This window comes from Trichosurus vulpecula, chromosome 3 (genome assembly GCF_011100635.1).
Source record: "Trichosurus vulpecula isolate mTriVul1 chromosome 3, mTriVul1.pri, whole genome shotgun sequence".
Taxonomy (NCBI): Eukaryota; Metazoa; Chordata; class Mammalia; order Diprotodontia; family Phalangeridae; genus Trichosurus; species Trichosurus vulpecula.
Genome location: NC_050575.1, coordinates 388,858,411 through 388,886,332, shown reverse-complemented (window position 1 = coordinate 388,886,332; position 27,922 = coordinate 388,858,411). Strand labels below are relative to the sequence as shown.

Sequence of the window (27,922 nt, the reverse complement as noted above, 5' to 3'; positions counted from 1 at the left end):
GCAGGAACCAAGGAACCGAGTTTCAACTCCCCAGCCTAGCGCTCTTTGGAGAAGTAAGATCGCTATCCAAAATGGTGCTCTTCCACTGGGATTTCTTCTTCATTCCCATTTTGCTAAAGTTATCCTTCTATTTTGGTAGATGGGAAGCAGATGTCATGGGGGTTATTTTTAAAAAACAAGTTGTATAACCACTGGATGGACATGTTGGAGTTATAAAGGGTTAGGCCTCCGAGAGGCCATAAGAGATCTGTTCCACCCACTTTGGGAATCTCCATTCTTTTGTTAACAAACTTCCCTTCACCTTCGATTTCTTCCTTTTCACACTCCTTCTCTCTTCACTCACTCATGGAAACCTTGAACCTGCCCACCCAGAAGCCTGCATCTTTGGTCACTCTCTCTAATATCAAATGCACCTTCTCTCATGCCTCCCAACACACTGGTCAAGGAGAAGGAGGAAGAGACAAGGTCTACTCCTTAATACCATTTCCAGATCCTTCCTCTGCTGTTCCTTTGAGGTTGACTCTATCCAGCTATAGATGTGACTGCACAACCATTTACCAACTGGCAGGTCTTTCCCCTTCCTTTCTCAAGGGGCTCAGTGTCTGGCCCACAGTCTTCCTATCCTCCTTGACCCATGCCCTTGTATCTGGGAGCCTCTTTATGCACATTTTCATCCCCTCAAAGATGACAAGCCTGCCAGTTCACCAACATCCTGACCTACACCTTCACCCCACTTCAGGCACATACCCATACTCCTGAGCTCACCATCACCCCTAAATGCTCTACTGCCATCATCTAGAAATCTAGAATTCCTCTCTCTGATCAGTCTTCTGTCCTTCCATCTCTTTTTCTGCCTCATTCCTCCTAAACCTGTTCTTCATCCTCACCCCGATGTCCAATCACCACATCCCTCCCAGTTCTCTAGCTAATGTCCTGGAATCTTTACTGGAGTTAGTTAACTCTTATTATCAACTACATACACATTAGGTCAACTCCATACACTTCCATCAGCCCTTACATCCCTTGCTATTTCTTCCTATCCCTTTGTCAAGCCCCAACCTGGAGTTACTGTCACCATCCAATTCCTCAAGTGCACCTGACTTCTGGGAGAAGAAAGCCACAACCACATTGGGGGACCCTGGCACTGCCCAGCAGACTCCTTTTATTCTTCCCTGACTGGCTCTATCAAACTCCCCACAGCTGCTGTTCTAAACCTCTTCTCTCCCCCAAGGCTCCAGCAAGCACTTTCTTCCTTCTCTCAATCTCAAGAGGCACTTAGAGGCAGCATGGGGCAATGGTTAGAGCATGGGTCCAGAAGAGAAGTGGGTTGTTGTTGTTCAGTCATGACCACCTCTCCGTAACCCCATTTGGGGTTTTCTTGCAAAGATACTGGGGTGGTTTGCCATTTCCTTCTCCAGTTCATTTTACAGATAAGAACAGCCACCCCTCAGTCCGGAAGACCCCCAGTTCAAATCCTGTCCTAAGATGCTAACTAGCTGTGTGACTCTGGGCTTCTATTTCCTCTTCTATAGAATGGGGATTGGACTTCTTGGCCTCTGAAGTTGCTAAAACTATGAACCTACCTTCCTGAGAGAATAAAGGGTGTTCTGTCCTATTCTGAAGTTTCTATGCTCGATATCCTCAACATCATCCCCCATTCATTGTCCCTCTGCTCTGGTCTCCGATGTAGGGGTGGCCCTTCTCTTTGTCAGTGACAATCATTCCACAACCATTCCCTGGATGCCATCTTCTTCAGGATCTTGCCCCTCCGAGCAGTCCTCCTCTGTCTCATCTCCCATCTCTCCTTAGTTATTGGCTTTTTCCTTGCTGCCTACCAACATGTCCAGGTCTCCCCAATCCCTTAAAAAATAAAAAAAACCCTTCACTTGCTCCTGCCTCTGTCTTAAGCTGTTTTCCCTATTCGCAGCCCAAGTCCTAGGGGAAAAAAAAACCAAAAACCTGTCTCCAATCACTGCCTCAATCCCTCACCTCCCACTCACTTTTCAACTCCTTGCAATCTGGCTTCTGTCCCCACAGCCCTCTCTCCAGGGTTACCATCTCCAGGGTTACAATCTGGGAGTTGCTAAATCGGGTGGACTTTCTGAGTTCCCCTTGACCTGGCTGTGGCTTTGATCACTCTGAACTCTCCCCTGCCCCTGGTCTCCTGGCATCTCCTGGCATTGCTTCCCACTGGTTCTTCTAGCATTTGCCCACTCCTTTTTCTCCATATTCCATTCCCCCCTCCACCCCCTCAATGATCTACCCAGGGATGTGTTCTCTTCTTTTCTTCTTGGGGATCACATGCTCTAATTTTCAGCATCCCAAGTCTCTCTATCTAGCCCTCATCTCTCTCTCTTTTTTTTTTTTTGAACCAATTCCCTGGGGGAAAATCTCCACCTGGACATCCCAGAAGTACTTCAAGAGTGAACTTCAAAAAGAGTTCCAAATAGAATTCATTATCTCTCACCCTCCAGGCCAGCTTTCCTCCAAATGTCTCCATTTCTGATGAGGACACTGTCATCCTTACTCAGGTTTGTGCTGTCAATTATTCCCCCTCCCCCATCCAACCAGCTGCCAGGGCTTGTGGATTCCATTCCTCCTAGTATCCGGCACTCTTCCCTTCACTGGAAGGGCCACCACCCTAGCACACACCCTCACTTCGGGCTTGGTCCCGCCTGGCCATATCAGCAACATCCCCTGATCCCAACAGCTCCTGATCTGATCTCTTCCAGTCTCTCCTCTCTCCACAGTATCTTCCACACAATGATCAGAATCATTTCCCTGAGACACAGTACTGCTCCAGCTCCTCCTCTGCTCAAAAGTCTTCAGTGGCTCCCTATGGCACCTGGGATTAAAAACACAAATGCCTCCACCTAGCATTTAAAGCCCCAGCCCAAATTCACTGCAGATGCCCTTTCTAGCCAGACTGGCTAGCTGTCCACTGAACTTGGCAATCCATCTCTGCCTTTGCTACCTCTCACACATCTCCCTCCTTACCTCCAACTCCTAGAAGCCTTATCTTCTTCCTTTAAGTTCTTCCTGGATGACTAGCTCAAGCCCAGGCACCATCTCCTACTAGAAGGGAGGCCAATACATCGCTGGGCCTGGAGTCAGGAAGAGCTGAGTTCAAATTTGACCTTAGACACTTACTAGGGGCATAATCCTGGACAAGTCACTTAACCGCTCCCTGCCTCAGTCTCCCCAATTGTAAAATGGGGATAATCATCAAACTTATCTTCCAGGATTGTTGCGAGGCAAAATAAGATAATATTTGTAAAGTGTTTAGCACAATGCCTAGCACATAGTAGGTGCTTAATGTTTCCTTCCTTTCCTACTAATTTCTTCAAGCTCTTGGTGACCTCTCATTTATATGTCTCATTTATGTACACTTTGTATCCCCAGCCCTCAGCCTGTGTAGAATGTTTCTGGAAGGCAAAGATTTTTTTTTGTTTGTTTTTTCTTTGTATCCCCTAAGCCTACCAGTACAGTGAATCATACATAGTAGGCATCCAATAAATGCTTGTTGTATCAAACTGAATTTTACAGATGGTAAAACTGAGGCATAGCTAGTTAGTACCAGAGCTAGGGCTCAAACTTGGGTCAGCTAACTCCCTCCCAGTCCAGGGTTCTTTCCATTCCTGGGAAACTCCTCCTTTGGCTCAGATGGTCCTATTTGATTTGATTTTCCTGAGGCCCTGGGAAAGGGAGCTGGGTGTGTGTGTTGGGGTGGGTGTGGGGTGGTGAGATTAGGTTTAGGGAATAGTAGGCCCATCTAGTAAAGGAGAGACCAGATGATGCTGGAACCAGAAGCCAAGTAAAGAAGCTGAGAAGTAGTCATTACTATTAGAAGCAATAAAGGTTTAGATTACCATTCAAAGATCTGGATACTTCACCCTTCAACTTCACAGGAATCTAGGTAGTATAGTAAATAGAGGGGCTGGGCCTGGAGTCTGGAAGGCCTGAGTTCAAACTTGACCTCAAACATTTACTAGCTGTGTGACCCTGTCCCAGTCAGTTACTCTCTGTCTACAAAATGCAAAATGGGGTAGTGAGAACACCTCCCTCCCAGGGTTGTCGTAAGGATCCAATGAGATAATATTTGTAAAGCACTTTACAAACCTTAAGGCAACATATAAATGTTAAGCTATGTCTATCCAACTGGTACACTTTCTGATGACGTGGTCAAAAAGGCATTACTGGCCTAGGTGAGTTAGATTCTAAATCAGACCTTTCCATTACCCGGCTGTGTGACCACGGACAAGGAAATGAACTTTCCTGAGTCTCAATTTCTTCCTCTGTGAAATGGAATAATCTAACCTACCTAACCTAATCTACCTAACCTACCATAGGGGTGTCATGAGGACAGTGATCTGTGCGGGTGGCTTAAGAGCCTACTATGAACGCAGCATCCCACCTTACACATGATAGGGAGAATAGTAACAGTGTCAGGTTATTAACAATGGCAAATTATTGAGTGCCAGGAGAGGCGCCAAGGTCTGCAGAGGAGCAGCTCAGAGAAAAAAACCTGAAGCGAAATAGGCTTCATCTGCAGGACCATAGTGTGTATACAGGGGCCCTGCCAGAGGTTGCCTTTCCATCAGACAAGGCACTGACTAAGCTTCCTCATTCAGTCCACTCAACAAGCATTTGTTATGGACCTACTATGTTTCAGGCACTCTGCCAAGATCTGGGGATACCAATAAAAACAAAAACAGACCTTGCCATCAAGAACCTACATTCTAATGGGAAAGACAATATTAAGTAACTAGACACATACAACGTATATACCCGGGGCAAGCACTGGGGAAACCTGGAAATTCTTTGTGACTTTAGGCATGCCCTTTTCCCTCTCTAGGTCTCAGTTTCCCCCTCCATAAAATAAGAGAGTTCTCCGACAGCCACTTCCAATAATGAGTTGGGATTGGGTGGTGTTGCTTCCTCAGGCCTTTAAAAAATAAAAATAAAAAAATAAATAAATAAAGGCCAAGGTCTCCCACTGCACCAGGGCCATCTCCAATCATCCTAATCTATATCTTGCCACCGGACCCAGATGGCTCCAGAGGAGAAAGTGAGGCTGGTAACCTTGCACAGCCCTCCCTCACTTAAATCCAGTTCACTTGGGAGTCACCTCCATGATGTCATGGTCCTCTTCAAGAATGAAGGACAAGCAACTAGTCACTCAAATATTTAATGCCTTTTCACTACGTGCTTTGGGTGAAAAGAGAGATCTTTGCCCAGGGAGATAAACCATGGACACACACAAAATAAGGGAGGAAACAAGCATTTAGTAAGCATCTACTGTATGCCAGGCACTGTGCTAAGCACTTTATATATATAAAATCTGACTTGAGCCTCACAATAACCCTGGCAGATTCGATGGATTCTCACAAACTAGAATGTTGGGATCTGTGAGATGGGCAGATTATATGCTACAGAAAAAACATCCTTTCAAATAATTCATGCCTTGAGAAGATAGATGACTACTTGTTGAATTCGTTATGGTGTGATTCCTTTTATGTGTGGGTTGGACTAGCTGACTACTGAGGTCTCTGCCAACTCTGAAAAGTCCTGATTCCATGACTATGTGAGTTAAAGGAACTGGGGCCCTGTGATGAAAGCATAGAAGATGGGGCGGCACCCCACTCCCCATAGCTGTCTCCAAGCACTTGCAGCTTCTGTGTGATCCTGGGCAAAGGTGTCCAACTCACCAAGCCCAGCAAAACTCCTGAATGCTGCCAAAACTAGAGGAAAAAGTCATTGGGAAATGCCTAACAAAAAAAATAAAAATACAATGCAACATAGATAATCCTAATTTGTGGTTTTCTAAGTCAATATGCCACCAGCAGAGATCCACTTCTACCGGTCTTTGACACCATTGACTTAAGCACTCTGGGCCTCAGTTTCCTTACTTGCAAAATGAAAGGGTTGGACTGGACTCTTGTCTAGCTCTAGGGTCCTCTGCTCTGAAAGGTTATACGGAAAGAAGAGGGAAAAGCTTCATTCAGCTTGACCCCAGCAGAAAAAACAAAGACCAACAGTAAAGCAGATAGATTTCAGCTCAATTTAAGAAAATAAAAGGTCAGATACTGGATAGAGCAGATGCCCTGAAGTTACTTCCAATATGGAGACTATGATTCTCCATGTTCCTTCTGGCTCCAGCCAACCCTACCCCAAATCACCCCCACAGGGGCAAAAAGAGCCCATCTCTTCTTGCTGCCTTGTTCCCCACCACAGAGGCTAAGGGAGGTCTTTATGAGGTGGGATCCTGAGGCCTCTAGGAACGTCTTTTTCCCTCCCCACACCTCACAAGTGCGCGCTCTCACACGCGCGCGCGCGCGCACACACACACACACACACACTTCTTTATCTGTATAGATACTGTTTCTCCCCTAATAAAATGTAAGCTCCTAGAAGGCAGAGCTGGCTTTTTTTCCCTCCCTAGTACCTAACGCAGTCCTTGGCACACAGTAGGTGCTTACATAAATATTTGCTGAATTGTTGAAAGGGGAATATTTATTATTCAAAGGCCCAAGAAATGTCATATTACCACTAGACAGGGATTCTTCACCTGGGTTCTGTGGACTTGACATCATTAGTTTTCCCTGCAATCTGATGTATTTTGTTTTATGCATTTAAAGACATTATTTCTCATCTGTAACATGGGGATGATAATAACAGGGTCGATTGTGAGGATTGAAAGAAGCAATGTAGGTAAAACACTTAGCAAAGTGCTACATAAATACTGATGACGATAATGATGATGATTCTGAGAAGAGGTCCCTAGGCTTCAGACTGCCAACAGGGCTCATGACGCAAAAAATTCAGAACTCCTTCTGCTGAATAATGTCCTAACACCAGGAAGCTCAGCTGCGGCTCCAGCTGGAGCCCCTCTATCTACGGACTGCCCCTCCTCCAATTTTATTAGTTACTAAGCTAAAATATTCCACCCAGTGGGGACAAGTAAGGAAAGGTTCACACTGATCTGAACATTAAGGTTTGAGAGAGATCAAAAGAAAGAGAAAGCTGATTTGGACAGGACACAGAATTTTTGTAGTAAGTAGCTGCCCTCTGTATTCCCACTGACGACAGACAGCGCAAAGAAGAACGTGGATTAGGCATCACAAAGAATGACTGAAATCTTGAGCAAGAGAAACTGAGGAATTTGTCTCTGGAGAGTGTAGACAGGGGGAAATGGTTAACTCGCTGGGAAGGGTTCAATCCTTCTCAAAAGGACCAACTTCCAGCTAGAAGCATAGAATTTGAGACCATTGGAAGGTGAGGGGACCCCAGGAATCACCTGGTCCAGAAGTTCTTGACCTCTTTGGTGTCCCAGCCCCTTGGGATCCCTTCTCAGATCATGCTTGTAAGTGCATAAAATAAAATACAAAGAAATCAATTAAAGTACAGTTATTAAAAAAAAAAAATTAAGTTCATTCACAATTGCCCTCAGCTTATGAAGGCCAGATTTAATCCACTTCCCTCATTTTACAGGGAGAAACCAGGACTTAGAGAGGGTAGATAACATGCCACAGCGGGTCACTGGCAGAGACAGGACCAGAAGCCAGGCCTTCTGACTCCTAGGCGAATTGTTTTCCAGTTTGCCATGCTCTCTTTTCTCCTGCCTCCTGAGGAACTCTGGCTCATGCCAGTTTCCATTCCCCTCTGGGCTCTGCTCCCAACTCTCAGGATTTTGCTGCCATGTCATGGCTTGGGTACCTATCTTTTCTTTGTCTCTCCCTGTTAGAATGTAAGCTCCTTGAGGTCAGAAATTGTCTTTCTTTTGGCTTGTTATTTGTAGCCCACAGAGTTTAGCTCTGTCCTTGGCCCATAATAGATGCTTGTTGCCTGCCTGCCTGACCGCCATGTTGGTTAAGTTCAACTAGGGCATCTGGCTCATCCCCTCAAAGTGTGGTCAAGGGTTCACTCTAATGAGAGAGTCACCAAAGGAGAGCTGGACTCTGAGGGCTTGTCAGCTTCGTGTCCTACAGGCTTAGTTGGGATTGGACAGGGAGAGAGTCAGGGCCAGGCAGGAGGGCACCCAAGGTCAGCAAGGAAGAAAGTCTAGAAATGTAGCAGGCAGTGGAGGAGTGCAGAGAGAAGTCCTTGACTGCACCCTCCCCCAGCCTTTCTTCTTAGCCTCTTTTTTTATCTCATCCAAAACCAGCTCTTTCTCCTCAAACTGCAGCCCTATTTGGACAATTTTTGTTTTTCAAAGTGGAAAGGCCTTCAAGATCAACAAGTCTGACCCTATCATTTGAGAGGTAATAAGAATGACTGGCATCTACATGGCCCTTGAAGGTTTACAAGTCACTTTACAGACATTATCTCATTTGAGCCTCACAACAACCCAGTGGGTTAGGTACTCCATTGATTCCCTCCATTTTACAAATGAAGGCACTGAGGCTCTGAAAGGTGAGATGACATATTCTAGATGAATGGAAGAGTTAAAACTAGACTCAGTGTCTTCTGGCACCTCATCCAGGGCTCCTTCTGCTACACCTGATGTACTTCCTTTCTCTACCTTTACTCAGTGGCATCTTCTTTCTCCACCATTTATTTACTCAGGCACTGATGAATGATCACACACTAACTAAACCAGGGCCTTCAAAAGTCCTAGCAGGCCTAGGCTCCTTAATTCAACCCTTGCGACCCACACAGGCAATGGAGTCGTACCACATACCTCACTTGCCTTCATCTTCCACCAGCCTCCACATAGCTCCTTCCTCTTCTGACTCTGAAAAGGGGACACAATGTCTGTATGTACACACTCAAGGTAAGTCTGAGTAATGGATAAGTATTGTTTTGTCACCTACCAGAGCATATACCCTGACAAGTCAAATGGAATCTGAGTAAGCCTACAGAAAATAGGCATTGTGTATCAAAGATGTCATCAGGGAGATGCACAACCAGAAAAAAAAAAGGCAAATCAAAGGATTAAAAAATAGGACAGTCTGGGTTGTTATTCATGCAATATCAGGGCTTTAGGTCAAAGGTCCCCCAAGCAAATTGAACGGACTCTCTATGAAGAATTTATGGGTGGATATGGAAAAGAGTTACCCAGAAAGGCTTAGGATCTCCATGGTTGGTTCCAGTATCCACATTGATGACATCACAGATCTATCAATGGAACAAAGTGTGGTGTGGGTGTGTGTGTGTGTGTGTGTGTGTGTGTGTGTGTGTGTGTGTATTTCCGAGACCTGAGGTTTCATCAGTATAGGGAACCCCCAGGGTCACATAAATAGTAGGAGACAGGGACAGGTCTTCCAGATCCAAGTCAAGGGTCTTTACCCACTCTATTAGGTGGGAGAGGGACCCAAGTACAGAGGTCAGAGCCTTGCTTCCTTCCCCATCCCACAACACTCCACAAGCCCTGGGATCTGACAGTCTCATTAACCTTCCCGTATTTGTCTCCTGATATACATAAACTAGGTGTGCTTAAAGGAGGCATTCTCTGGGGTTTGCCAGCTGTGGTGTGAATGGATAGAAGAGTGAAGGAAGCCAATCCAGAGGCAGTGTGGGAGAGAGCACTGGACCAGAAAGAACAATTCTATCTCTGCTTTGTATTAAAACTTTCCAATGAAATCCCCTTGTTATATGGGATGGCTCTTTGGGAAGGAAGAAATGGGAGGGACTTGGGGGAAAATTTAGGGACATAAAAACAAAAGATATCAATAAAAATGTATTAAAAAAAAACTTTCCCCAAACTAGAGCTAGCTGAAAGGGGACCAGGTTTCCTGAGTGCCCTCCTACGCCCTGCCCACCGATGTGTACAAGGGGAGGCTGTTTCCCCACGTGTCTGGGATAGATTCTAGAAGGAGACTTTGTACAGGTACAGCCTGGGATAACCCAAGAGCCCTGGGTGATACTGGGTGACATCCAGCCCTCACCGTTCTGTGCCTTGGGTTCCTCGACTGTAAAGTGAAGGGACTAAGTGGCCTCTGTGGTCCCTCCAAGCTTCGGCTCTTCACCCATCAAACTGGGGCGGGGGGAGGGTCACCCTAGATAATTCCTCAGCTCTAAATCCTAATCAGTCAATGAATACTGACTAAACATCTATTGGGTGCCAGGAACTGTGCTGGGTGCCGGGGGGAACAAGTTCAAAGAATGAACCCATCCCTGTGCATGAGAAGCTCACACCCTAATGGGGGAGACATATATAAATAGATACAGCATTTATATAAAGTGGATAAAGACAAATATATACAAAGTAGTCAGACACAAGGTCTTCAGGCGGGAGGACACCGGGGTTAGGAAGCACGTGACTTTGCTGTAAGCCCCAAAGCACAGACTGATGGGCACTGAAGAAGGCTGCCCCTGAAAGCCCATCTGTCCTTTTGGCAGCCTTACCCCCCCACTCACCCCCCATGCCTGCTGATGGCAGCAGGAAGGGTGGATTCCAGGGCACCCTAAAGGGAACTAGAGCATCAGGTTCCATGACCAAAGAGCCCAGTCTGCCCTTTGTGATGATGGCACCCATGGGAGACCAACACCCACAGGCAGTGAGTGAAAAAGAGAATTGTAAGCAGCCATTTATTAAACCAAAAAAGCGGTTTCCCACGATGGTCCACCCGGGCCCAGCCGCCTACTTTCACCTCTTTCCCTCCCTTTGTTTCTCAGCAAACCCATCTTTCTCAGAAAAGGCCTAACCAACGGGCTGCTCTGACTTCCCGCCCACCTCCCGGGCACACACCTGCCTTTCTCTCAGACTTCAGAAGACTCAGACCACTCACCGACTGGCTGGAATAGAACTGAGCTGGCAACCAAGACACCCAAGTCCTGGCCAATCGCTCCCTTCCCCCACCCTCCCCACACAGATGAAACCTCTTTTGAAGCATGTCCAGGGCCCAAACTGCAGTTTGCTGCTGCTGACTGGAGAAGAGAAACACCTTGGGACTACCAGTGTCCCAGGTCGGCTCTGGCTCCAGCTTCCTGAATAGACAGGGAATCATGTAGGTTCTAAGCACCTCTGAACAGAGATAGAGAGATGTAGAGAGGAAGGGAGACAGAAGACAGAGAGGAGGGAAAGAGGGAGGGAGAGCAGAAGGGAGGGAGAGAGGGAGAGGGAAGAAAAGAGACAGATGGACAAAGGGAAGGAGACAGAAAGAGGGGGAGAAAGAAAGAAGGGGTGGTGGGGTAAGAAGGGGAGAGAGAGGGAAAGAGACAGAGACAGGGAGGGAAAGAGACAGAGAGAAAGAACTAGAGGAAGGGAGGGGGGAGAGAGAGAAAGAGAGAAGAAGGGAGAGAGAGAGAGAGACAGAGATAGAGGGATAAAGAGAGGGAGGGAAGGAGGAAGAGAGAAAGAGACAGATGGACAGAGGGAAGAAAACAAAGAAAAAGGGGAAGGCAGAGAGAAAAGGGGTGGGGGGGTAAGAAGGGGAGAGAGGGGAGAGGGAGAGATGGGATATGTGTGTGTGTGTGTGTGTGTGTGTGGTAGGAGGTAGGGAACAATTGCATAATGCTTTTCTTTTTTAAGCAGGTGACCTAATACATGGAAAGAACACTGACTTTAGAGTCAGAGGACCTGGGTTCAAATCCTTTTTCTCATGCCATGCTCTTGTTGTAATCTTAGGCAAATCAATTAAGCCTGCCTGGGTGTCACCCATATTATGGATGAAATAAAATGAGTTTATTCATCTATAACATGAAGGGGTTGAATGGCATGGCCTCACAGGTCCCTTCTGGCCCCAGATCTAGGATTCTAAGACCAACCCTTTCATTCAACAAAGAAGAATATGATGGCCAGGGAGAGAGAATGAGTTGGCAGCAAAAGCCTTGTAGACTAAGCCAAAGCTGGAGGACTGAGGTTTGCACCAGGCCTTCACCCTGCTACTTCCGTCCTTCTTACCTCTCAGTGCCATCTGTAAAAGGATAGGGTTGAACTAGGTGATCTCTTACAGTCCCTTCCATCTTTAAATTCCATCAATCAACCAATAGATAACATTTATTAAGCTCCTACTATGTGCCAAGCAGGCAGCTAGGTATTAAAGCAGATGGATCAGCCCTGGAGTCAAGAGGACCTGAGTTCAAATGTGACCTCAGACATTTACTAGCGGTGTGACCTGGGCAAGTCACTTAACTCTGTTTGCCTCAGTTTCCTCATCTGTCAAATAGGCTGGAGAAGGAAATGGCAAACCACTGTAGTATATCTGTCAGGAAAACCCCAAAAGGAGTCATGAAGAGTCAGATGTGACTGAAATGACTAAACCACATGTGCCTGGTAAAAGGCAGTCCCTGCCCTCAAGGGGCTTACAATCTAACAGGGGCAACAACATGCAAACAAATATATACAAAGCAGATTATGTACAGGATAAACAGGAAATCATTAATAGGAGGAAGGCAGTAGAATTAAAAGGGGGTTGGGAAGGGCTTCCTGGGTCACCTGGAGAGTGGGTGGCAGAGTCAGAATTCCAATTGCTAATCCCTGGCAATGAGCTCTCCCCTACTTCCCCAGACGTATACAACGGGCGGGCGCTCAATAATATTTGTTCAGATGAGTTGAGAAGCAGCATTAAGAGAGAAGTCCAGGGGTTCACTGGCTTTCTAGTCTCCAGCACGAGAGACAGATAGATAGGCCAACAGACTGGAGAGACAGATGAACAGAGACAGGGAAGAAAAGGCAGCCAGCTTGGGGGGGGGGGGGGGGGCAGAGATGAGGAAGGGGTGGGGTGGAGGGGCTGTGGAGAAGCCTAGAGTAGAAGGCCCTTATCTGAAGTGACTCACTGGCATAGATATTCCTTAACCCTATTCCCAACCAAGGTCAACAGTTACATTCCTTTCTGTGTCTCAGCCCTTCTCAAAAACATGTTGCTGCAGGAACAATGAGCAGGATTGCTAGCTGCAGCAAGGAGGGGAGCAGAATGGTTTTGTCCCTGAGCCGGGGATCTTCCTCCCCCAACCAGAGGGATGGGGAAGGGGAGCACAGGGCCCAGGCTGCAAGGCTTCCCTCTGGGCCTCCAGTGAGAGGGAGATGGCCTTGGAATGCTGAATCAGGCCAGGGCTGGACTGACCTAAGCCTTGGAAAAACAGCCTTGCCGGAGCCTAGGGTGGGGAGAGAGATTTGGCCTGCCAAGGGCCTGGGCTGTACTTTCTGGATCTGCAAAAAAAGTGGGTGCCTCTTTGATTCCTTCTTGGAACAGGGTGAATCTAGGATCCTCTCTGAACCCTTAGATAAAGCTCCTGCCAACTTCAGGCTCTGGGTGGCCCAGTCACAATGGAAGGTTCCCTCCAGGCTCTGCAACACACACACACACTCCTCTCTCTCTCTCTCTCTCTCTCTCTCTCTCTCTCTCTCTCTCTCTCTCTCTCTCTCTCCCCCCCCCCCCCGCCCCTTTCTGCCCCCCTTTCTGACTTGGCACAGTGGGAACTGAAGGCTCCATCCCAAATACTCTAAGTTTGAAAAAACAAAAAAGCAAAGGGAAAAGGAGATTGGGGCAGTGGAGATGAGAGATCAGAAATGGGTGTCTGTTTTGGTTTGGTCTTTTATACGAAAAGTATCGGATAAGAAAGTCAGTGGGACAACATGAAACCTACCCAGAAGCCATCCCCCTACACCTTGGAAAGTACCATTTCACTGTTCCAAAGAACAGCACAAGAGATTCAAAGCTGGAAGTGAAGAAGCCTTAGAGGCCAGCTAGGCCAATGTCATCATGAAGAAACTGATTCTCAGGGAGGAGAGGTGACCTGCCCAAAGTGGTAGAGAGACAGGTGTCAGAGGTGGGATTTAAACCTAGGTCCTATTGTTCAAACATGAATAATTCTAATAGTTCCTTCCTTCATTCACTCACTCAAAAAAAAATTTATTAAAGGCCTTCTGTGTACAAAGCAATGCAGTAGGCCCTGCAGGAGAGACAAAGGTCAGAAACGAAGGAGGACCTGAGTTCAAACTAGGCCTCAGACACTTATTAGCTGTGTGACCCTGAAAAAGTCACTTTATCCTGTCTGCCTCAGTTTCCTCATCTGTAAAATGAGCTGGAGAAGGAAATAGCAAACAACTCCAGTATCTCTGTGAAGAAAACCCCAAATAGGTTCATGAAGACTTGGACAACTAAATAAAAACAAAGCAAAACACTCTAGTAGAGAGATGTACGGAGGGATGGATAGAGCATTTGTTAAGGGCTTCCTATCAGCTGAAAACTCCTGCCCTCAAGGAGAGTTACACACATAAAGGGAAGCTGGAAGAGGAATGGGATAAAGGGTGAGAGGATATCCCAGGGGGAGGTAAGACTGAGGCTTGATCTTGGCTAGATAAGGTAAAGCCTGGCCAATCAGAGCCCAGCGTGGTTCCTAAATTCCTAATCTGCCAAGTATTTTGCAGACTGTTTAGCACTGTGCCTAGCATGTAGCTGGGCTTAATAAATGCTTGTAGAATGACTGAATGAACCCCAGCACAAAGTGAAGGGAGCTGGTAGAAGTGGGTGACCATGCTGTTCCCCTAGCAGGCCCCTGCCTCTAACATATAAACCAGGGTGGGAGCAGGCAGGCAGCAATCCGTTAGAACAGAACAGGCAAAGGAAGGATGAGGAGCCTTCTGACTCTGAAGGGTGTACAAGGTTACTTGGGAACAGGGATGGGTTCACTTTTTTGTCTCTGGAATCCCAGGGCCTAACGATGCCTGACGTAGTGGGCCCCTGATAAACGCTTCTTGATTCATTGCTCCGGCACCAGAAAGAGAAAAAAATATCAACCATCAGGCCCTGATTTCCTGCGCTGAACAGCGTTCAAGGATAGCTATAGGCCCCCAACTGGGTGGGGCCTTTAGCTCCTCCCTTGGTGCCTAGGCCCGGGTTGAAGCTAGAGATGAGCTGAATGGCTGATAGCTAGCCTGGCTACTCCATAGGCTTTGCAAACACCTCAGCTTTGGCCTTCTATTCATAAGGAAGGCAGGAAAGCCCTGTCTGTCTCCTGGGGGACAGCTAAATCGTAATGATGCTCAACCCTATGTACAGAGTCATCCTTTCTAACATGCTTCCATATACACAGACCCTCCTTGGACCCTCACAGTAGCCCTGGGAGGTGGCTAGTTCAGCTTTTAGATGAAGAAGTGAGCATGGCAAAGTATGACAGCGCCTGCCCAAAGCTGCCCACAACCCATGAATCCTTAGGGTCCCAGCTGTCCTTTATCTAGCCCTTTATCCAGTACCATTCCTCCCTTCTCTGCCCAGGCCCAAGGCCACTGTTTAATGTCAACAAGGGCCCAAACTCATTTAGTCCCAAAGCCTCAGTCCCAAGAAGTCCCCGGGGGAGTACTTGTGGCTCAGCCAATCAGTCAATAGGAAAATAAAGTACCCACTCTGTTCCAGGCACTGTATTAGGCCAACAGGAAACAGTGGTAGGGGTGGGGGACAGGGCGAGGGAGATGTGACGTAGATCTTTAAAGGTATAAATACAAAATAAATTAAGTCTATGAACTTGGATGGGAAAATAATTCCATCTTTATTTTCATTAACCTCTCACTAAAATTTAACATTTCCTGCAACTGTGAATGTAGGCCACAGAACATGATAACTGAGAAAGAGTCCATAGGCTTCGCCAAACTGCCAGAGAGGTCCAGAACACAGAGAAAGGCAAGACAGCTTGAACTACAGACAATCATTCTTGTCTCCCCCAAAAGGATGTAAGTTCCTGGAGGGCAGGGATAGGTTATTTTTTTTTCTGATTCCCTATCCCCTGTACCTGGTACATGGTATGTACTTAGTATTTACATGTTACTCGATTGGCTGACATGAAGGGGGTAAATCTCTCTCCTCCCTAGACTTCAAGATGCTCCCACTATCCCAGCAACGAACCTATCTCAATGCTCCACACAAATATTTATTCTTGGACTTGGCTCCTGCACTGCTGTACCTCCCCAGTCCCCCCACCCCCTCCAAACTCCACTCCCTCTGCCAGCTCCCCACCCAGCCTAGCGGTAGGGGGTAGATAGCACTCTCTGGGTTGCTCTGCTTGGGATATATCTGCTTTAAGGGCCTCCATTTGAGATCACAAAAACATCAGAGATTGTTTCAATTGATGGGTAGGGCAATCTCTGCATAGGGGCTACTTACTGTAGAACCATGGAATTGGCAGAGCTGAATTTTGGAGACCATCTAGTCCAGTGCCAAGGCAACAGAGGGAGAAACCAGAGCCAGAAGATGGGATGCCATTTGTTCACAGCTGTGAAGCTAACGAATGGCACCCATGGACTTAAAGCCATTCCAAACCAATAAATATTTGTTAATTACTTATTACTCGATGGAGGATAGTGAGGCACCAAAGACAAGATGCTGACAATCCACCTCTTCAATTTGCTTAGATTCTACTGGAAAGAAACAGTATATACAGAAATTGGGTAGCAATACGGTCACTTGAGGAGACAAAGAGTAGGAGACTCAAGAAAGACTTGGTGAAGGTGGTGCATCAGCTGAACCTTTAGTAAACGGTATAAAGATTCTAGGAGGTGGGGAGAAAGGGGAAACTGCTCTGTGGAAATGAACAGAGGTGGGAAATGGAGGCTCAGACCACCCTGAGGCCCATACGAATAACTGACATTTATACTCAACTCTAAGGTTTACTGAGCATTTTTCATGCATTATAAGAAGCCCTAGCCCTCTCAAACCCTTATCCAGAAGCCAAGAAATCAGACCTGGGATTATGCCCATGGACCTCTGATAGTTTCTAAAGGTGGGGTCACAGGATTTAGAGTTGGGGGAGACCTTGGGGTGGGGGGAACTGGGCCATCTAGGGAATCACCGCTGATCATGTCATTCAGACCTACAGGGAACGAGCTCATCTAGTCCAAGAGTTCTAAACCTAGGGTCTGTAAACTATAAAAAGAATGGATAATTATATTTCAATATAATCGGTTTCTTTTGTGATCCTTTGCATTTTATTTATTTTATGCATTCAAAAACAACTCTGAGGAACGGTCCACAGGCTTCGCCAGCCTGCCTAAGGGGACCAGGACCCAAGAAAAGCTAAGAACCTCAGATCTGATTTTACAGATAAGGACACTGAGACCCAGAGAGATGAAAGGACTACCCAACATTACATGATCGGTAAGAAGTAGAACTGCGATTTGAACCCAGGGCTTCAACATCCAAATCCAGGTCTCTTGCTGTTATATCACAATGAATACTGCTGGCTTAGACCAAGAAGGAGTGACTCTGTCCCCCGGACATCAACCCAACCGAGGCCGGTGGTGGGCACCAAAGAGACTTCTGGCAGGAAGGACAAGGAGCGCCTACGTGCCCAGACCGAGCAACTGGGCTAGGAGGTTGGGTGATACCAATCAACCAGGCAACAGCTGCCTCCACGAAGAGTCGTGTTGATGGCAGATAGGCACGGCCCAGAGTATTATTCACGGGCCCGTCAAACTCAGGGAACGTCTGGTTGGCATAGAAACAGGAGATAAGTGGTACAATTAATGGCATCGCATTCCGGTTCCTCCTTTCTTCCCCAACTGACCCATTTAAATCCTCAGCAATGCTCTGGTGCCGCCCCTTGGCTCTGACAGAGTGACCTCTATGGAGAGACTGAGGTTGCCAAGAGAAGTAGTGGGGCAGGGACAACAGCAGCTGAGTGGCCCTTGGCGAGGGACAGCATGGAGATGCCAGTGGCTGGTGCCAGCGGGCCAAGAGCCCGAGAATCACCAAAGCCCACACTAGACGTCGTCAGGCATTCAGGAGGGAGGCACGTCTCTGGTCAGGCTACCTCTCCTGGCTGAATATCCACGATGGAGCAAAGGCTCCCTGGCATCCCCCAGGGACTGTTTCAAGGTTAACCCAAGTTCAACCAGAAGCAGTAATGCTGGATGATATTCAAAGAGCCTGTATTTGAAAGAGTAAAGGGAGTATGATGGAAGGGACACTGGTTCAGGAAGCAAGGGATCTCAGTTCAAATCCTGCCTCTGACATTAACCACATGTATATCCCTGGTCTCAGTTTCATCACCTGTAAAATGAGAAGGTTAATCTATATGTTCTCTGGGATGTCTCCTAAGCTCTGAATCTGTATTCCTATGAATCAAATATATGTGTAACATAAATATACGTTATTTTTCCAAGTCACTGCAAAGGAACTATGACTAGATACTGAAAGACCCGTGTAGAACTCCCTCCTGCTTCAGTAGATTTGCCCAGATTTGCCCCACTCCCCAACCTGACCCCTTCCAGTCTCTCTGCAGAAATAAAAATGCCTGGACAATAAAGTAAAGAAAGAAGATCAGGAAAAAAAAAATGGTTCTTCTATTTAAAAAAAAAGTTGGTCCTGATCCCTGTAACTTTATGTTACCCCTAACAAGTATGCAAAGAGAGATTTCAAACAGGGTATCAGAGTACTGGTTCAATGGAAAAACCACCAGCGCAGGAGCCATTAGATCTCAGTTCAAAGACCCTTAGAAGAGGCCTAGTCCAGTGCCCTGCCTTGTAGATGAAGCCTTTCTACTCGAATGCCTCCAAGTGAAGGGGAACTCACTCCTTCACAAGACAGCTCAGTCTGGAGCAGGGCACCACTACCAGTTAGAAATTGTTTCCTTCCTTAGACTAAGTGAGCTGGAATCTGTCCTCCACTAGGCCTGGCCCTACCCTCTGGAGCTGTAACACAGAGTCCTGGGTCACTTCTGCACATGTTTGAAGATGGCTATCATGCCTACCCCCTTGTCTTCTCCAACACTGCTGTCTGGCTCATGGGCAGCTTAAATTCTGGGGAATCTCAACAAAGACTCAGGTTTGATACCGGTCCTGAACTCTAGGGGCCAATTAGCTTTGCTGTGTTCCACGCGCACGCACACACGCGCGCGCGCACACACACACACACACACACACACACACACCTCTAAAAACAATTTCATTTTTATTCTCCACAGTAGTGGGCCAGACCCAGGCCAGAGAGGAGGAGAAAAGAAGTCCCAGGCTGAAAGACTGCCCTTGGTCAAACAATCCCCAGAACAGAGAAAGCAACTCCAAGGGAGTGATCCTGCATGGAGGATCCCTTTGTTCATTTTAATCAGTCCCCAACCAGCCAGTGGGAAGAGTCTCAGGGTCAATGGCACTTGACTCTCACTTCCCTCTTCACTGATTTGGCCATAGCTTGACGGTGTCAAGTCACCCATCGGCTCCCATGACTGCTGGGGGGGAAGGAGATGGCTTTGAAGCTGCTCCTCAGAGTTCCCTGGTTTTGAAAATATGTGTGTGTGTTTGTTTTTCTAAACCACCTAATAGGTAGTTGGGCCCTAAGAAGCAATCAAAATGAGATTATTCTGTGAAAAGAGCATTGAACTGGGAGTCAGAAACCATACACTAGACCTGGCACATAGTAGGCATTCAAGAAACATTGACTGAATGAATGAAAAATGAGTTCTGGCCTGATTCTGCCACCATCCAGCTATGTGACCTTAGTCAAGTCCCCTCCCTTTTGAGGGTTTGTTTTCCCATCTGTAAAATAATGGGATTGGGCTAGAATGGCAATAGAGGACCCTCCTAACTGCCCAATTTTGTGCCTCCAGTGACAGATGACTGCAAAAGTCCCTCCTCCTGACTCTAACGGTCTAGGATCCCAGGTTTTTTTCCTTCCTTTTTTTCTTGATGAGCAAATAGAATAATAATGTAAAAACAACACACACACACACCCCCGGCACCTCACAAATATCCATCAGTTCACCTGAATCCCACTGTGGCATACTGAGATAAGTGTCACAGGAGTTTGTATCCCTGTTTTAAAAATGATTCAAATCTTCCCAAAGTTCTCTGTCTACTATGAATGTCAGAGGAGGGGAGGACCTTTGGGACTCAGCTTATCAATGCTGGGCAAAGACAGCATTTGTCAAACCCTCTTCATTTTAGAAGAAACAGGGGTCCAGAGTTATCGGTTAACTTTCTGATAGACACAGAACAAATTAGCAGCTAGGCTGGGCCTAGAACCTAGGTGTTCCTTGTCTCTAGCTGGCCTCTAAGAAATATCAGGAGTACTGGATAAAGGGCAGACCTTGAAGTCGAGAAGAGAAGGCTCCAGACTCACTGCTCACACAGATTGGCTTGAGTGAGACTGAGCAAGCCTCTTACCCACTCAGTGCCCAGGATGCTCTCGAAGTTGGAGAACAGGTGAAGAGGATCACTGGCAGAGGGCAGCCTCCCAGGCTGCTGAAATGCAGCTGATGGAGGAGGGAGGGGAAGCCAACCAACGAAGTCACTGGTGGGATCTCCCCAAATGTCCTAAAGTCTGGGAATCCCATCTATTTTCCTTTCATGATTCAGAAGGCCCTTCAGGAACTTTAGAGAGGCCTAATGATCCATCATTTTGAATAGTTTATCTTATGAGACTAAGCTAATGAAAAGAAAGAGCTCATACCTATACAGGCCTCTACTCCTTCTGAAGCCTTTCCCCCCAAACAACCCTGTGAAGTAGGTAATACAAGTTCAAAGATCTCCATTTTTCCAATTCCTTATTGGAACCTTAACTAAGAGAGTCAAGTTGGTCACCCAGCTGGACAGATGAGACTAGATGCCAAGGCCCCCCCATCCAGAGGCTCTTCCATTGACACTCCCTTGGTGGCTAAAGTTGGAGTGTCTCCCTGCCCATAAGGAACTTGGAGACATTAGGGTTTTCTAGGGTGGGGTTGTTGGGGGGGACAGGGACAGAAAAGCACGACTACACAAAGAATTCCAGCCAATAGAACCTGTAAAGAGGGAGTTCCCAGAGCTTCTTTCCAAACCGGTAGAACGTCAAGAAATTAAAAACTCCTTGGGGAAGGAGGGAGAGGGAAGCCACTTGTCTTTGACTGAACTTTAGTAACAAGCAGCACCCAGCCCAACCTAGGCATAGATAATTTTAGAGTTAACACAATACAATCTCCTCCCCTCCCCCTCAAAAAAAAAAACCCAAAAAACCAAAACCCCAAAACAATCCCGAGAACAACAGAAAACTACCTCCCTCTTTCTGAGGACTCACGAACCCCAGATCACCCTATCTCACACCATCTCATAGGAATGAGAGGAGATCTGTTTTAAAAGGGGCTGTTATTTTCACCAAACATTTCCTTCACTCAGCAAATAATCATGAAAAGTCAGCTTTCTTCCATTTTAATGGGTTTGTACCACCTGGACCTAATTAAAAAGAAAGCGGCAGAGAACCAGTTTCTTTTCAATGACATGGACTTTGCCAAGTTTGGGTGAAAAAAAAAAATAAAATACTCTGGCCTGGTGGCCTGGCCTACTTTCTGGCCAGCCCCTTTTCCTTTCCCCCTTCTCTCCACCCCACCCCACTCAGAATCAGATAATTAAAAGGCCTGCATTAATCACATTTGCAATGGAACAAATTGTTGGAGCCCCCTTACCCCACCCCCCTCGACTTTGCTTTTCACTGTTTGTTATTATAGGCGAATCCTGCTCCAGTCTGGTGGGTAGAGATAAGCACCTCTTATCTGGCTTGGCAATCTTTATCAGCCTGGAGATCAGGCCCCAGCGCTTATCAGGAATTCACATCTACTGTAGCTGAAACTAGAACCGAAAGAAAAAACAGGCAGGCAGGCAGGCAAAAACGTCCTCAAACTACTGGGAGACTCTTTAGTTCTATGGTCATTTCTTTTTTTAACGGGGGTGGGGGGAAGGTAGGGGCAGTCCAGGTACCCAACAAGCTCCCATCAGTCAGGGATCAGTCTTCCCCTATCTGTTCCCCCCATCTTGAAAGTCCCAACTCTTTCTAAACTGCCAGCTCACAGCTGCTTGAAGCTTTCTCACTTTGTGTGGGCCCCCAGCTCCCATGTTTGAAGTTAATAAACAGAAGAGGCTATCGGGGCTGTGATCGGTTCCCTTGCTTATCTGCTGGGCACATCTATCTCAGAGCAGAACAAAAGAGAGAAAGAGGCAGCTGCATCTGGGTGGGGGGGGGCTGTTTTCCTAAGGCTTTGATGGGGAGCAGGGCATGAGGAAGAAGGGAGCAGAGGGAGGGACAAGTAGCCTTTAACATCAAGGAAATCAGCCACATTTACTTATCAGTTTCCTACAATCTAAGGAGCAGCAAAGGACCAAACCCACCAAGGGGGTGGAAGCTAGGGAAGGGGGGGGGGGGAGATCTAGCCAAGAGATTGCCTTTGAAATACAGGAAGGGCCAGAAATTGTTAGCCATTCCATCACCACCCAGTCACAATCACCTTATCCATCTTAACTCAGTCCACAATCGAACTTGAAGTCAGAACCAACCTAAATAAAAGACACACAAAGGCCAGGGGTGCAGATAAGGGGTGGGGTTGGGGAAGAGCCCCCTGCCTTTCTGTCCTCTCCCCTACATTCTGTGCCAGGCTGCAATGTGGTGCACAACTGGGACCCCTGGGACAGGAGGAGGACAAGGACATTGGGCTCCTCATCCCAAGGGGGTCTCATCTGGCTTGGCCTGGCCTGGTGCTGGTCAGAAGAAAAAAATCAGAATTTTACATACTGAATATCGTCCAATGTCTCTTTCTCTGTCTCTGTCTCGGCCTTATCACTTCTGGCAATCGCCTTCTAACCTGAGATCTTCCTTTTGAGTCTATCTGCAATTCTCATCAAGTTGAAAAAAAAAAAGGAGGGGGGCAAGAACAGAGACACACAGAGAAGAAAAAAAACCAGAAGAGAGCAGATAGGAATCTGTGGGAGGTTTTAATACTCCAGTTGACATGATCTAAGTATACTTGCTGTAAACAGGTCGGGTTTGCACATTATAGGAGCAGGATTACCAGAACCCGGATCCAGGCGCCCTCCCTTCTCCTGGGGGAGAGGGTGGCAAAGTGGTGGGGATAGAGAGGGTTAGGACTGGGATAAACAATCATCTGTGCACACCCTACCCACTTCTAATGACTATTTTCTCCCCGACAGAATGGAAAGGGTCCAGGCCGGTTTGGGGCTGATCAGTTTGGGCAATCCGCATCTCGAGGCGATCAATGGGGCTCCCACCTTATCTCCTCCTTGCCATCTCTGCAGAAAGCCGAGGGGCCCGGTGATGGAACTGAGCTCCCCAGCTGCTCGGCTTTCCCACTAACATGCAGCAGGCTGCCCCGGCCGGCCGGCATCGCAATCCATCTTGGGATCACCTTTTACTCCTTATTAAGCATTAAAGCGGCAGACATCTCCCAGGGGTGAAGGGGAGAGGCAGGGAAACAGATGCTTAACAGCGATTCCCGCAGAGACCTCTCGACACTTACCCACCCAGCCCAGCAGAACTCGTGCTTAGTACTATTATTAACCCCAAAGACCACGTTAATAAGTTATTGTTAGGGTGGGTACCGGTGTAGTGGGAAGCCAGACCGATTGTGAGGATGCCGACTTCCTGTCACACACTCATGCACATACAGTGAGCGTGCACTAGCCTCAAATAGACTTTATCGAGAAAAAGATCAGCATTGTTACCTAGGCAGGGAGCAGCATCTCGTTTGGGTACAAAGCCACCGACCGACCAGCTGCAGCATCAGAACTAACTTTAGCTAATTCGGCTGGAATGGCCTGTCTAAAGGAACATGGAAAGGTGCCTCTGATGGCAGCCGGTTTTTAGGTGCCCACTCGACTTATCTAGCGAACAGAGGGGAGCAAAATTCCCAATCCCGGGTCTTAAAAAAATAGGGAGGGGGGTAAGGGGAGAACTAAGTATTCCCATCTCTCCCCTCTAGATCGGATCAAGACTTCTCAGCTGAGCCATCGCCCAGTCAGGCTGGCAGGTAGATGCCACTCAAGATGGCAATTATTTCTCTAGGCTGATAAAAGCAACATTTGTTCTACGGGGGCGTGTTCAAACTATCCCTCCATCTGAGCGCTATCCACCACTTAGATCTACAGGGGGTGAGGGAGGGAGGACTGTAGTGGGGGGGGGGAGGGGTTAGAAACAGAAGCAGGTAACTCCTATCAGTGGAAAAGTTCCAGCAGTTTCATAGAATCCGCCCCCCCTCCCCACCCTGAATATACAACAGTAATCTCTTTCATCTCTGCTAGACCTGAAATCAGATTCTCCGGGCTAGATCAGCTCGGTTCCCTAGGAGAATGACAACCCAGGGCAACACTATCAGCAAGAAAGGGCTTGGACAAGGAAGGGGGGGGAGCCGGTAGATGAGGGAGGGAGGAGCTGAAATACATATAAAGCAATGCCTGGTGGTCTCGGTCTGGATTTTATCAAGATACTTTATCAAGGTTTCACCCGTCCCTCCTTCTAGCTTTCAAAAGCCAACAAGAATGGCAGGTTGAGGGCAGTCAAGGGAAGACCCAGCAGCTGAGGTTACACGGTTTCCAGAAGAAAAATTAAAAGTAGCCAAATATCTTAAGTTGGACATCTCCACTGACTCTGGAAGACTTTTTTTTTTTAAAGCTCCTAGATAATCATGATCTCTCATATTTTCATTCTCATTCTCTCTCTCTCTCTCTCTCTCTCTCTCTCTCTCTCTCTCTCTCTCTCTCTCATTCTTTCTTAATACAAAGACTGTGAGAGTCAAACTGGGCAGATAAGATCACAATTTCAGCCCGTCCCGACAGAGTGATCTTATCAGGATGGGACTTGCAGAATGGAATATTTTAAACTTTATCTCCACCCAGATCAGAGGCTGCCTTATCTGGCTGAAACATCTCTGTGAAAGCTAGGGGAGGAGGGAGGGAAAAGGAGAGGCCAGTAAACCCACTTAGCACGGCTTGAACTTCCCCTAATCATAAGTAAAATTAAAAATAATAATCGTCCATCCCCCTTCACCCCCCACTCCGCCACCCGCCTCCTCGGACCATACAGTACAAGCGGCAGCTCACGTATATACATTTCAGATCTGCCCTATGGAGATTAGATTACATGTCACAGCAAACAGCCAACACTGCAGGAGGCGGCAACAGAGACTGACTACCAAAGGGCTGACTGTGGGGAGTGGGAGCCGGGAGTAGCTAGGGAAGAGGCTGGGTGAAGGGTGAAGGACGCTCGGAAGGGACGCCAAAATGGCACGGTGGGGGAGGCAAGAGAGGGGAGAACCTGGACGGGGCGCGGGGGAGGTGAGGGGGGCCAAGCAACAATACAGACTTTATCTGGGTAGCTGTCTGCCAGGGAGACACAGATCCCACGGGAGACAGAGCCGCCTTTAGTTCTGTCGGGTTCCCCTCCCTCCCGTCGGGTCCGCAGACTTAACGGTGCTACCCCGGGGGGCGAATGGTCCCATTTAACAGGGGGATTGGGGGACTGCTGGGGGTGGGGCGCTCAGACCAGGCGGAGGCGGCGGCGGACGTTCAAGTTCCAGACAGTGAAGGGAAAGGAGAAACAGTCCGCAGCCCGCGCAGGGGAGAAGCGGGTCGAGGTCGGCAGGCTGGAAAGGGAGGGGGTACCCCAAGGCTAGCCGCCGCCCCTCCCTCTCTCTCCGTCCCGGCTCCTCCTTCTCCTCCTCCTCCCGCGGTGGCGGCCACCCCTGCCCAAAGTTTGCCACTTACGTTTGATCTGCCGGGGGTTGCTCTGTTTTCTCCTGGACATCTCTCCAGCGATCGGCTCCCTTCCTCCCTCTAACTGCTCCGCCGGCCGCGGGTCGGGGACGAGCTCCAGGGACGCAGGCGGCGGCCGCAGCCTCTCATGCCCGCCCCGCGCTCCCTGCGCCCGGGGAGCTCCCTCGCCGCCGGCCCCGGATCGCGGCGGCCCCGGCGGCGCCCCCGCCCCCCTCCCCCCGCCCCCCAATCTCGGCCCGGTGGCTGCGGAGCCGCAGAGCGCCGCGGGAGGCGGGAGGCGAGGGGGGGATGCCCCCCCCTGCCTGGCTCGGCGGAGCAGGGCGAGCTGTGGCTGCGGCCGGCCGGACGGGCAAGCCAGGCGGGCTAGCAGGCGGCGGCGGCTCGGACTGGCGTGCGCTGAGCTCGCGAAGGGCTGAGGGAGCCCCGGCTCCGGCCGCTCGCAGCCGCTCCGCTTCTATTTTCTCAATGGAACCAGCGATGTATCCACCGGGCTGAGCGTTCCACGACACGGGGAGCTCAGGGGAGGGGGCGGGAAGACAGGACAGGAGAGGGGAGGGGCGGGGCGGGGCGGGGCCCGGCAGGGACGGGCTTCGGACAAACGTCACTCCAGCTCCCGGCCAGGCCTGGCTCCGCCCCCCTCCCCACCCCCCTCCCCACCCCTACCCCCACCCCCCTCAGTCCTGGACTCTCTGGCCCCGCCCGGCGGAGCCCAGTGGGCGCGCTGAGGACAGCCTGGGGGGACCCGTGAGGGCGAGGGCGGGGCCGAGCCGGGCAACCGTGGGGCGGTGAGGGGGTAGGGGAGGGGCATCGCCCGGGGAGGGGCCAGGGAGCCGGGAGGAGGAGCGGGTCGGGCTAGGGGCGGAGTGGAGGAGTCCTTGAGCAGTTGGAACGCCTACTCGGCGGGGCTGATTAAGTGAGGCTCAGTTTAACCGCGAGCTGGACAGCCGGGCATCTTATTGGAGAACCTGCGTGCATTTTATGTATATTTATGTGTGCGTATATCGCTTCTGTAATATACAAATGTATGCCCGTAAAGACCAGCACTTTGGAATACCAATAACTCGCATTTCTATGAAACTTTAAAATTTACAAAGCAGCTTCCTCACAACCAACCGTCCTGTAAGGCCCCTGTGAATTTATTTAGTATAAGAATGAGGTTAAGTGGCAGGGTCGGTCATAATTCGAACCATGGTCCCAAGTCCATCAGTCTTTCCACTAAACATATAGTACAGTGCCTGGCACATAGTAAGGGCTTAATAAATGCTTTATCTATCTGAACCAGACTGTCTTTTCCTTAATTGCATTGCATTTCCTATTATGGTCATTTGTGTGCCTTATCCTTCTCTGGAGGGTATCCCAAAAGTCTTAGTGTAGTTTGGGACTATTAAAGCTTAAAACTGCACGGAGACTTTGGCACCCTACAAGGTCTAGATGTTTGCATTTAATGTCCTTTAAAGCCCCTTCCAACTTTGAGTTCTATGAGACTGTCAGTAAAGTACTTGAGGGCAAGCTGCATGTCCTCATCTCTGTATCACCCTCCAGTTAAGCAGGTCCTGGATAAGCCTTGGCTGAATTGAGTAATGAATGAATAAGATTACGCAGTCCAGTTCAAGTCACAAACATTCCTTGGCAGAGTGGGCCGGTCACCAGCTGGAGAATCAGAGATCCTAGGTTCCATTAGCTGTCCTGTCCTCTTTGTGACTGTAGGCAAAGTCATTGAAACTCCCCAGTCCTAATTCAGAAATTTGTTTTGCTTGACTATACGTGTTTATAATAGGGGTTTTGCTTTCTTTTAGTTCTCAATTGGAGAGGGTGGGTGGAAAGGAGAGGAAAAGAAAGGAAAGATGAATTTTTGCTGATTGAAAAAACAAAATTTAATTTAAAAAAATAGAAAAAAAATGAACTCCCAGGGCCTCAGTTTTCTCATCTTCAGCATGAGGTGTTTGGACAAGATCACACATCTGAGGTTCCTCCCAGTTTTATGATACTGTAAGTACCAAAGGAGACTGCTAGGTGGCTCAGTGATGAGAGTTCTGGGCCTGGAGTCAGGAAGGCCTGAATTTGAATTTGACCTCAGACACTTACTAGCTGTGTGACCCTGAGCAAGTCACTTTACTTGTGTTTGCCTTAATCCGATGGAGAAGGAAATGGCTAAACTACTCCAGTATCTTTGCCAAGAAGCCCTAATGGACAGTACGGTCCACAGGGTCAGGAAGACCGGACTTCATTCTCATGAAGAGTCAGGACTGAACACAAACAAATACCTTCTCTGTTCTATGCCAGCCCTTGGCATACCTCCTACCTTCACAGACAGGACACAGATCCAAATACAAGCTTGCTTTGGCATTTTAAAGCTTACAAAGCCTTCCCTCAACACAACCTCATGAACTAGGGTTTATTCTCATTTTGCAGATTTAGGGAGGGTAAAAAACTAAACCATGATCCATTAACTAAGTAGTGTCTGAGGCCAGATCTGAACACTAGTTCTGGGACCTCCAAAGCACTTTTTGACAAATGAAACGC

The 27,922-nt window shown here is 48.2% G+C and overlaps 1 protein-coding gene across 2 annotated transcripts in view; it reads right to left on the bottom strand.

The window, feature by feature from the left end:
• Nucleotides 1–25,496, bottom strand: part of ZFPM1 (zinc finger protein, FOG family member 1) — a 201,631-nt gene extending 176,135 nt beyond the window's left edge. For both annotated transcript variants that reach the window (XM_036752953.1, XM_036752954.1), the window contains exon 1: nucleotides 25,391–25,496. In XM_036752953.1, coding sequence (XP_036608848.1) covers nucleotides 25,391–25,430 — 40 coding nt within the window. In that variant the 5' untranslated portion in view covers nucleotides 25,431–25,496. The remainder of the gene's footprint in view (nucleotides 1–25,390) is intronic.
• Between the last annotated feature and the right edge of the window lie 2,426 nt (nucleotides 25,497–27,922).